This window comes from Anoplopoma fimbria, chromosome 17, assembly GCF_027596085.1.
Source record: "Anoplopoma fimbria isolate UVic2021 breed Golden Eagle Sablefish chromosome 17, Afim_UVic_2022, whole genome shotgun sequence".
In the NCBI taxonomy this organism is placed as follows: Eukaryota; Metazoa; Chordata; class Actinopteri; order Perciformes; family Anoplopomatidae; genus Anoplopoma; species Anoplopoma fimbria.
The window spans coordinates 30330334-30342242 of NC_072465.1; the positions used below are offsets into that span (position 1 = coordinate 30330334).

Genomic DNA, 11909 nt, shown 5'->3' on the forward strand with positions numbered 1-11909 from the left:
ATATGGAGTGAGGAGGAGTGACGTAGAGACACCGTATACGTCTCTGGTGTGGACCTGTCAATCAGTGTGTAGCCCCGCCCTAAAGCATCCCCTGCTTTATGGTCTGTTTGACTCTAAATGGAGCATCATTTACTAAATGAACATCATGCTGTATTGAAGAAGACTTGAAACTAGAGATTGAGACCATAAACTCATGTTTACAATGTTTACTGAGGGAATAAATCAAGAGAGAAGTAGAGTCATTTTCTCATAGACTTCTATACAACCAGAGGAGTCGCCCCCTGGTGGACAGGAGAGAGAATGCAGCTTTAACACAGGAAGCACTGACTTAATTCGGCACAACCGGAGATTGGACACCTGCTGTGTAAAGAGGACATATTCAATATTTAAATAATATTTCAAATATTGGGTTTTTTTCTTCTCTTTATTTATGTTTCTTGTCTCTGCACCAATTCACACAAGCTGATTCCTTGTATGTGAAAACATACCTTGTAATAAACTGAATTCTGATTTAGTTTTTTGGGCATTTGCTGAAACAAATCTGAGGACCAAAACTGAAAAAGGTGTTGATTCTGGTTCATTTTATTGTAACATTGCTGGCAGGCATTTTAAACTAGCGTATCCCAAAATACCTTTCATTAAGTTTCTTACTGTTCGCTAATCAATCGTGAAGGAGCAGAATGAAATCCAGCTCACACTTTAAGGCCCAAACAAAAGGCTGTTAACAGGTAAAAAACTCCAGCAGATGGATTCCATCTGTCTCAGTTCTTCAACAGAAAGGGTTCATGTTTCACAGACGTAGAGTGAGGACAGAAGTAATAGCAGAGAATTAAGCAGTGATTATTTGCACATGAGTAAACATGAATGGTAGATTTCACCCGTCCACTTCCACAAAACCTCCTCAGGTTTTCACAAGTTTAGGAAATGGTTTATCAGAAGGAGGCATTTACTGTTTTTCAAGGTTTCTTTCTTTATTTTTTGCAATTTAAAGTTGATCCTTTGCTGTTTGAGGTTAAATGTTCTGACTTTGCGTCTGATGTTGCTGTATTTAATCAGAACTCTTTTAACATAGAAATGAGAGTTTAATTAGGACTGATAATACAAAAACAGAGAAGCCTGAACTGGATTGTGGAGGAGATGATGACTTTAACTGATGGATTTGATAAAAAGAAACATATTCACAAATCTGACCCACCGGTCACCTCAACAGGAAATAACTGGCATGTGGTGAGACCTCACTGTAAGTTTGAAGTGGAAAAAGAATGAAGGTATAATAGACAGAAAGGATTACTTAAAACAGGGGTGGTAGTCACATTATACAAGGTTTCAAGGATTTATTATTACCATTTTATAATACAGGGTTGCACAATGAACAGACAATGAACTGATGTTCAAAACATTTTAATTACAACACAATGTAAACAATAAATTAGACCATACTTTATAAAGGTAGCACATAAGAAAGAAATAAAAAGGAAAAATAAATTATATTCATGAGGAATTAAATAATTGTATTCCTTTGTTCATCCAGGATCAGACAACAGACTTAAAAAATAATTAGCAACAAGTTACTAAAAAATGACCGGTATAAAAGACAAGAATCAAAGTTACAGTGCAGTGTAAGAAATGATTGAATACAAATCTTCAGCCTTGATTTAAAAGAAGTGAGAGTTGCAGCTGACCTGCAGTTTTCTGGAAGTTTGCTCCAGATATATGGAGCATAAAAACTCCACGCTTGTTAAGTTATGACTCTGGTGACAGAAAGCAGACTGGAACCAGACCACCTGAGAGGTCTGGATGTATCCATGTGGTCCTAGTGAGGAGTGGAGCAGCAGCTGCAGCTTAATGACCTATTGACTATTCTTCTGGAGATAAATACATGGCCAACAGACAATAAGATTCAGTGTATTATGCTGCATTAAGAATTGTCTTCAATTCAGGTTTCTGCACTTATCACTGCAGTTTGTATGAGAAGTTTGTTTTTCTTTATGCAGCTGCAGAATGGAACACTGGTACATGTTACTGTATAAGGCCATATTACAAAACTGCCTCTTTTTCAATGTTCTCTACTGACACATCGACACGGCTGACCTCAACATATTACTAGACCTACTGGAAAACTGAGTGGGACTTTCTGGCGTATTACTAAATTGTTTTTTTGGTCCAGATTTTATTGCTAAACGAGCATTACAGAAAGCTCCATGTCATTTATTCATGTTGGAGCTAAATAGGAGAGAAGCTGCTCTGTTGTATCATGATCCCGACGGCAACAGGGACGTGTTATGTGCCTACCAGGAAACCAGAGATGGAAAATAAATCCAACACACCTTCGCTCCACTCTGGAGAAAAAGGTGAACATCTCTTCAAAGCATCAGGGACTCTGTATAACTGAGGGAACGAAGCACAGTGAGACTGGTGTGCAACATCTTCAGTATCATGCATTCCAATGCAACAACACTAACTAAAGCTCATCAAATGTCTTTTCAATTCATAAATCAAACTTTTACAAACATATTGTATTGTATTGTTATGACCACCCTGTTTCCATTTCACTGTATAAAATGACTTCTCTGTGCTGGGCCACTTTACCTTTGTATTTATTTGAAGTAGAGTTTTTAATATAGTAATCTGTGTATCAGCTCTGGTGAAATCATAAGAGGAAGCCAGATAGAGAGTTCAAATGTGTACTGCTGCTGTTTTTCAACTGCCACTGCTTGTTAGTTGGTAGTACATTATACTTCTCTCACTGTTGCTGTTCTTCTTTGAATGGTTCCCAGATCAACTTTTAGATTGGGCCCTTTTTAGTTTTTTGTAGTATGGACATCAGTTTTGGTTGAGTTTTTCATTGGACTGTTGTAGATAATGCCTAATAAATGTCTAATGTCTAAACATAAAACTTGCTATAGCTGAATAATAATATTATAAAAAATCTTGTTCTGTACATGAAAAGAGTAGATTAAGAAAACTATTTTATTATATCAATTCGCAAATAAAATAATTATGTGATGAGTATGTTATTACATTCCATAAATTCAAAATGACTATCTGTCATATTAAATTAATTTAATATGTTTTCCTTTGATATGAAGCCATGTGCCATGAACAACTCAAAATCAGGACTTCATGGCCTCTTTAGAGTTTTTCGTGGGTGAGCGTTGGCAGTAGTTGTACAGAGCAGAGATCTTCTCAGGTGCTTCCTGAATGTCTTGTCTCGTAGCCCATAAACAACTGGGCTAATGAGTCGAGGCAGAACCTGAACAAACATGGAAATAGTGAAGCGAATGTCCAGAACCCCTTTTGGGAACAAATATGTCAGGCCGTCTAGCATGAGATGAAAAACATAGGTGAGCATACACAGCAGCAGCTGGAAGCCGTGGAGGAGGACGGTGTTCCTGGCTTTTTTGGCATCTGCAGCTGCTGCCTGCGCCGTAAACAGGATCCTGAAGTACGTATAGAAAAGAGAGAGCCACACCAATACCAAACACACTGTGTTGGACACGTCTCTCTTCTCCATCAGATCGGGGTTTCTGAAAACGTTTTCTCTAAGACAAAAAACTCTGGAACGAAAGAATTCCAAGGATTCTGTTGCAAGAGCAACAAATAAATCTGGTAAGATTGAGAGTGTACTTATCAGCCATATCAGGCCGATTACAACGTATGTTTTCCTCACCGAACAGATCTGGCTGTGGCGGAGAGGGAAGCATACTGCGATGTAGCACTCCACTGCCATGACGGCTAGTGTCAAAGGATTGTTTAGATTGGCAAATATAGCGATCATTAGCAGAACGACACATAAGGAGACGTTAACGGTGAACACGATGTAACTTAGGACCTGAATGAGGGTGAACAGGGTCAGCAGGATGATGTCATTGATCACCAGGTGGATGTACAGGATGTAGCGAGGGTTCATATTGAAAACCTGCAACGAAGGACACGAGTGATTAGGAAATAGCACCATGATTCCATTAGAATATTTATGAAAGCAAACACATGCACAATGGATTCTTAGAAACGAGACTCAGACCTGGTGTTTTGTGAACGTGTGCACCAGGGTACCGTTGACAAAGTTGATGGAGATGCAGAGAACCACAGTAATCACATTTTTGACTATAGCTGAGTTTAAAGTGTCCCGATAGACAGCTGTTGTGAAATTCCTGCCGGCATTTGAAAGGTTCATGAGTGGACAGATGGGGTTCTCCGGACGACCTGATCCATTAGAACAGCATAGAGTAATAGAATCTTATTGATCAGCAGGTCAAGTTCTTCGCCAAAAAGCAACTTGAAAGAAGCATTTCTCACAAATACTAAGCTTTACAATGTTAAGTTTAAAAAATACTATCATATTTGTACTCATATAGGCTATAAACATTAAAACGTTTTGACAAAACACAGGTGTAAATGTGTCACATCTGAATTTCCTACAAGATGAGTCAAAAAGTCAGTTTAAACAAATCACATTCCATAAACCTTTTTTTCTTTTATCATTATTGATATGCAAAAAGTAGTAGTTTATCAAATTAAGAATTTTGACTCGTCATAGCAGGAAAACACACGTGTGATAAATAAAACAAATGCCGTCTCTATTGCATTAAGTGCCCCAGTGAAATATCAGCACCCTGAAACAAGGTTTTTAGTAACATCTCTTATAACATGTAAAAATTATCTTTACATTTGCTGTTATTGTTAGAGCACAAAAACAGAAACAGCTGACTGCTGGACGATTGTAAAAAAAAAAAATCAACAAATATAAATAAAAACAAAAAAACTAATAATTCCCATTTGATAACATGAAGGCAGCGAGATTCAAACCACGTTACTGTGAAAAAACATTATTGTTATTTTCAATATTGTTATTGTTTAATTTTGGTAAAGAACATCTTTCTTAAAAACGACTGTATAGAATGAGAGACACACACAAAATAGTGTTAAAATAAAACAAGATATTGTCTCTTAACACAGAGAAGAACACAGAGAGAACATGGACCCACCTTAGTAATAGTCACATATGGCAAACATACACACATTAAAACAGAGGTGTTTTGAAATATATAGTAGATAAATGCAAATGTCATGGGATCAAGAACAGCCACGGGGTGTTTGTCACTCCTCCAATGAATCGCCACCTTATCGTGGTGGAGGGGTTTGTGTGCCCCAGTGATCCTGAGAGCTGTGTTGTCGGGGGCAATAGCTCCTGGTAGGGTCTCCCAAGGCAAAGTGGTCTCGGGGGAGGGGTCAGACTAAGAGCGATTCACAAAACCTCAATGAATCGGACGATGCAAGGTAGTGGCACCTCGCCCGGAAAAGGGAAACCGGGGCACCCTCCTGGAGCCAGACCTGGGAGGGGAGCTCGCCGGCGAGCGTCTGGTGGCCGGGCCTTGGCACATGGGGCCCGGCCGGGCCCAGCCCGAAAAAGCTACATCGTGCCGCCACCCTGTGGGCCCACCACCCGCAGGGATAGGCATTGGGGTCGGGTGCAATGTGAGCTGGGCGGCAGGTTGGGGTGGGAACCTGGGCGTGCTGACCCCCGGCATCACAGACTAGCTCTAGGGACGTGGAATGTCACCTCTCTGGCGGGGAAGGAACCGGAGCTGGTGCGGGAGGTGGAACGCTACCAGCTAGATATAGTTGGGCTCACCTCCACGCATAGCACTGGTTCTGGAACCAAACTCCTGGAGAGGGGCTGGACTTTTTCCTTTTCCGGAGTTGCCCAGGGTGAGAGGCGCCGGGCGGTTGTGGGGATATTCACAAACCCCCGTCTGAGCGCCGCTGTTCTGGAGTTCTCCCTGGAGAACGAGAGGGTCGCCTCTCTGCGACTGGGAATCGCAGGAGGAAAGTCTCTGACTGTTGTTTGTGCCTATGCACCAAACGGCAGTTCGGAGTACGCGGCCTTCTTGGAGTCCTTGGGTGGTGTTCTGGAAAGGGCGCCGACTGGGGACTCCATAGTTCTTCTGGGAGACTTCAACGCTCACGTGGGTAACAATGGAGAAACCTGGAGGGGTGTGATTGGGAGGAACGGCCTGCCCGATCTGAACCCGAGTGGTGCTTTGTTGTTGGACTTCTGTGCTAGTCATGGACTGTCCATAACAAACACCATGTTTGAGCATAGGGAGGTTCATAAGTGTACTTGGTACCAGAACACCCTAGGCCAAAGGTCTATGATCGACTTTGTAGTTGTGTCATCAGACCTGCGGCCATATGTCTTGGACACTCGGGTGAAGAGAGGAGCAGAGCTGTCAACTGATCACCACCTGGTGGTGAGTTGGATCAGGTGGCGGGGGAGGCTGCCGGACAGACCCGGTAAACCCAAACGTGTAGTGAGGGTGAACTGGGAACGTCTGGCTGAGGATCCTGTCCGCAAGGTCTTCAACTCCCACCTCCGGAATAATTTCTCGTGCATCCCGGGGGAAGGCTGGGGACATGGAATCCAAGTGGGCCATGTTCAAATCCTCCATTATGGAAGCTGCTGCTAGGAGTTGTGGTCGGAAGGCGATCGGTGCCTGTCGTGGCGGCAATCCAAGAACCCGCTGGTGGACACAGATGATACCCAGTTGTTATATCTATCAATTAAGCCAGACGAAACTAACCAGTTCTCTAAACTTCAAGCATGTCTTACGGACACAAAAACCTGGATGACCTGTAACTTTTTAATGTTAAACTCTGAAAAAACAGAAGTTATCCTACTAGGCCCAGATCACGTTCGAAATCAATTATCTAACGATATAGTTTCTCTAGATGGCATTGCTCTAGCATCCAGCACTACCGTTAAGAACCTCAGAGTTATCTTTGATCAGGATCTGTCTTTTAACTCTTATATAAAACAGATCTCAAGGACAGCCTTTTTTCATTTACGTAACATTGCGAAAATCAGGCAAATCCTGTCTCAAAGCGATGCAGAAAAACTAGTTCATGCATTTGTTACCTCTAGACTAGATTACTGTAACTCCTTATTATCAGGCTGTTCTAATAGGTCTCTTAGATCTTTACAGTTGATCCAGAATGCTGCAGCACGTGTTCTAACAAAAACTAAGAAAAGAGATCATATTACTCCAGTATTAGCTTCTCTGCACTGGCTCCCTGTTGAATCAAGAATAGAATTTAAAATTCTTTTACTTACCTACAAAGCTCTAACTGGCCAGGCACCGTCTTATCTTAAGGAACTTATAGTTCCATATTGCCCAACAAGAGAGCTGCGCTCAATCAATGCAGGGTTACTTGTGGTTCCTAGAGTATACAAAAGTAGGATGGGAGCCAGAGCCTTCAGTTATCAGGCTCCTCTTCTGTGGAACCAGGTTCCAGTTTCAGTCCGGGGGGCAGACACTCACCACTTTCAAGAGCAGGCTTAAGACCTTCCTTTTTGATAGCGCTTATAGTTAGGGCTGGTTCAGGTTCGCCTTGGTCCAGCCCCTAGATATGCTGCTATATGCCTAGACAGCCGGGGGACTACCTAGGATACACTGAGCTCCTCTCTCCTCTTCTCTCCCTCCATCTTTATGTATTAATCCCCTATTTATGCACATTACTGATTTTGCTTCTTCCCCGGAGTTCTTGTGCTTTCTCTTCCCAGGAATCGGGGTTATATTTGGACTGTCATCGTGCCACCTACTGAGGCCCTGCTGACTACTACCACTATCATTATTAGTCACATTACTATTATTATTGCCTGTACTATTACGCTTATTGACTTGCTTGTACCCTGGAGTCTTTGTGCTTTCTCGCTTCGCAGGCTTCTATAAATCGTGGCTGTACCTGGACCGTGGTCGTGCATCCTGCTACGGCCCTGCTGACACCGACCGCTACCACCACTATTATTACTAGTCACATTACTATTACCTGTACCATTAAGCATTTTAGCTTTACTTCCACCCTGAAGCCCTTTTGCTCTCTCGTTCTGCAGGTTTCCATGAATCGTTGTGGTACCTGGACCGTAGTCGTGCCTCCTGCTGTGAGCCGACTGACACCCACTGCTACTTCGATTATTATTATTAATCACATTACTATCCCTATTTTCATAACTATAATTCTACTGTAATAATTGCTGCTATTATTATAAGTAGTCTTATTATATGAATCATTTATGTCATATACATTGAATGTGTTGTATCTCTGTTATGCTGTTCATTCTGGTCACATGACATCTATTGCATTCTGTCCATCCTGGAGAAGGATCCCTCCTCTGTCGTTCTCCCAGAGGTTTCTTCCTTTTTTCTCCCTGTTAAAGGGGTTTTTTAGGGGAGTTTTTCCTGTGCCGATGTGAGGGAAGGACAGAGGATGTCGCATGTGCACAGATTGTAAAGCCCGCTGAGGCAAATTTGTAATTTGTGATTCGGGGCTATACAAAATAAACTGAATTGAATTGAATTGAATTGAAGGTGAAGAAGGAGGCCTTTCGGGCTTGGTTGGCCGAGGGGTCTCCTGAATCAGCAGGCAGGTACCGGTTGGCCAGAAGGGCTGCAGCTGCGGCGGTTGCTGAGGCAAAAACCCGGGTGTGGGAGGAGTTCAGCGAGGCCATGGAGAAGGACTTTCGAATGGCCTCAAGGAAGTTCTGGCAAACCGTGAGACAACTCAGAAAGGGGAAACAGGGCTTTTCTCAGGCTGTGCTCAGCAGGGGGAGAACTGCAGACCCGGACTGGGGATATTGTCGAGCGGTGGAAAGAACACTTTGAGGAACTCCTGAACCCGACCAACACGTCCTCTGTGGAAGAGGCAGAGTCTGAAGACTCAGGGGAAGACTCGTCCATATGCCTGGCGGAGGTCGTTGAGGTAGTTAAAAAGCTCTTCAGCGGCAAAGCGCCAGGAGTGGATGAGATTCAACCGGAGATGCTAAAGGCTCTGGACATTGTTGGGCTGCCTTGGTTGACACGTCTCTTCACTGTCGCGTGGAAGTCGGGTACAGTGCCTGTGGAGTGGCAGACCGGGGTGGTGGTTCCCATTTTCAAAAGGGGGACCGGAGAGTGTGCTCCAATTATAGGGGTATCACACTGCTCAGCCTCCCCGGGAAAGTTTACTCCAGGGTGCTGGAAAGGAGGCTCCGTCCGATTGTCGAACCTCAGATTCAGGAGGAGCAATGCGGATTCCGTCCTGGACGTGGAACAGCGGACCAACTCTTTACCCTTGCAGGTCTGTTGGAGGGTGCATGGGAGTTTGCTCATCCAGTCTACATGTGTTTTGTGGACTTGGAGAAGGCCTTCGACCGTGTCCCTCGGGGAGTCCTGTGGGGGTACTGCGGGAATATGGGGTACCTGGTTCGTTACTACGAGCCATTCGGTCCTTGTATGACCAAAGTGAGAGCTGTGTCCGGATACTCGGCACAAAGTCGAGCTTGTTCCCAGTGCGTGTTGGCCTCCGCCAGGGCTGCCCATTGTCACCAATCCTGTTTGTGATTTTCATGGACAAGATTTCAAGGCGCAGCCGGGGGAGGAGAGTTTCCGGTTTGGGGACCTCAGAATCACATCCCTGCTTTTTGCAGATGATGTGGTTCTGTTGGCTTCTTCAGAACGTGACCTTCAGCACGCACTGGGGCGGTTCACAGCCGAGTGTGAAGCGGTCGGGATGAGAGTCAGTACCTCCAAGTCTGAGGCCATGGTTCTCTTCCGGAAAACGGTGGATTGCACCCTCTGGGTTGGGAGTGAGTCACTGCCCCAAGCGAGGGAGTTCAAGTATCTCGGGATCTTATTCACGAGTGAGGGTAAAATGGAGCGGGAGATGGACAGGCAGTTCGGTGCAGCGTCAGCAGTGATGCGGGCGTTGTACCGGACCGTTTTGGTGAAGAAGGAGCTGAGCCGAAAGGCAAAGCTCTCGATTTACCAGTCCATCTACGTTCCAACCCTCACCTATGGTCATGAGCTTTGGGTAGTGACCGAAAGAATGAGATTGCGAATACAAGCGGCCGAAATGAGCTTCCTTCATAGGGTGGCTGGGCTCAGCCTTAGAGATAGGGTGAGGAGCTCAGACATCCGGAGGGAGCTCGGAGTAGAGCCGCTGCTCCTTCGCGTCGAAGGGGCCAGCTGAGGTGGCTCGGGCATCTGATCAGGATGCCTCCTGGACGCCTCCCTTTAGAGGTTTTCCAGGCACGTCCAACTGGTAAGAGGCCCCGGGGTACACCCAGAACACGCTGGAGAGATCCTCCTACTTCCTCCCTTCTCCCGGATGATTTCGCCAACTTCTTTGACAAGAAGGTAAACGATATCAGATCCTCCTTCTCTCAGCCCCCCTCTCCCTCTCTACCCTCTACAGCTCTTCCCCCTCAGCTCCCCCTTCCCTCTCCACACCCCATCTTACCCTATTTTGCTCCCCTCTCCCCTAACGAGGTCCTTGACCTTGTTACATCTAACCGCCCCACCACGTGCTCCCTTGACCCGATCCCCTCCCCTCTTCTTCAGTCTATTGCCACTGAACTCCTTCCTTTCCTCACCCACCTCATCAACACATCTCTCGTCTCGGGATGCTTTCCCTCGGCTTTCAAGACTGCCAGAGTCACCCCCCTTCTGAAAAAACCATCACTTGACCCCTCTGATGTCAAGAACTTCAGACCGGTTTCTCTTCTACCCTTTCTATCCAAAACACTTGAACGCGCTGTCTCTAAACAACTGTCTTCCTACCTCCACCAGAACAACCTCTTGGACCCCCACCAGTCCGGGTTCAAGGTGGGTCACTCGTCAGAGACGGCCCTCCTTGCGGTGACAGAGTCGCTTCACGCTGCGAGAGCGAACTCTCTCTCCTCTGTCCTGATTCTCCTGGACCTGTCAGCGGCGTTTGACACAGTGAACCACCAGATCCTCCTCTCCACCCTCGAGGGGATGGGCGTCTCAGGCTCTGCACTCTCCCTGCTTGCATCCTACCTGACAGGCCGATCCTACCAGGTGACATGGAGGGGGCCGTGTCAGAACCACGCACGCTGACTACGGGGGTTCCACAAGGTTCAGTTCTGGGCCCCCTTCTCTTCTCGCTCTACACAACATCTCTGGGTTCTGTTATTCGCTCCCATGACTTCTCCTACCATTGTTATGCCGATGACACCCAGCTGGTCTTGTCATTTCCTCCCGGTGACACCCAAGTGGAGGCACGCATTGCTGCGTGCTTGGCTGACATCTCGAAGTGGATGGCGACACACCACCTGAAGCTGAACCTGGACAAAACCGAGCTACTCTTCCTCCCGGGGAAGGGTTGCCCGCACCGAGACCTGTCCATCACCATTGATGATGCCGTGGTGACGCCAACTCGGACTGTGAGGAATCTGGGTGTGACCCTCGACGACCAACTGTCGTTCTCAGCAAACATTGCATCGGTCACACGCTCCTGCAGATTCCTCCTCTACAACATCAGGAGGATTCGCCCCTTCCTCACTGAGGAGACGGCGCAGGTGCTCATCCAGGCTCTGGTCATCTCCCGCCTGGACTACTGCAACTCACTACTTGCTGGAGCCCCGCGTCGGCCATCAGACCTCTGGAGCTTGTCCAGAAAGCTGCAGCACGTCTGGTGTTCAATCGCCCAAGTTCTCTCACACAACTTCCCTTCTCCGTTCCCTACACTGGCTCCCTGTAAGAGCTCGCATCCAGTTTAAGACTCTGGTGCTAGCCTACAGGGCAGTGAAAGGAACAGCTCCTTCCTATCTCCAGGCCTTGGTCAAGCCCTACACCCCTGCCCGACCACTTCGCTCTGCTGCCTCGGGGCGACTGGTTGCCCCGTCGCTCAGAGGTCCCTGCGGCCGATCCACTCGGTCACAGCTTTTTTCTGTCCTGGCCCCTCAGTGGTGGAATGAACTCCCCACTGACGTCAGGACAGCAGAGTCGCTGCCCATCTTTAGGCGCAGGCTGAAAACTCACCTCTTCAGGAAGTACTACCCGGAGCCTTCCTCGTAGCACTTATGGCACTCGTATTAGTTGCTGCACTTACTGTATTCGTATCAGTTC

General features: G+C 46.2%; 1 protein-coding gene across 1 annotated transcript; it reads right to left on the bottom strand.

Moving 5' to 3' along the window:
* Positions 1–3121: 3121 nt before the first annotated feature.
* LOC129105194 (odorant receptor 131-2-like) lies at positions 3122–4177 on the bottom strand. The gene is made up of 2 exons (XM_054616081.1): positions 4025–4177; positions 3122–3919 (listed from the first exon to the last, which is right to left on the bottom strand). Exons 1-2 carry the CDS (start codon positions 4175–4177, stop codon positions 3122–3124), a joined length of 951 nt encoding a protein of 316 aa, XP_054472056.1.
* Between the last annotated feature and the right edge of the window lie 7732 nt (positions 4178–11909).

Bases quoted from the DNA above. Each gene is read 5' to 3' on its own strand.
- LOC129105194 (XM_054616081.1), bottom strand. From the start codon at position 4,177: ATGAACCTTTCAAATGCCGGCAGGAATTTCACAACAGCTGTCTATCGG. The intron at 3,920-4,024 runs GTCTGAGTCTCG...CCTTCGTTGCAG, and splicing joins ACACGTTCACAAAACACCAG to GTTTTCAATATGAACCCTCG.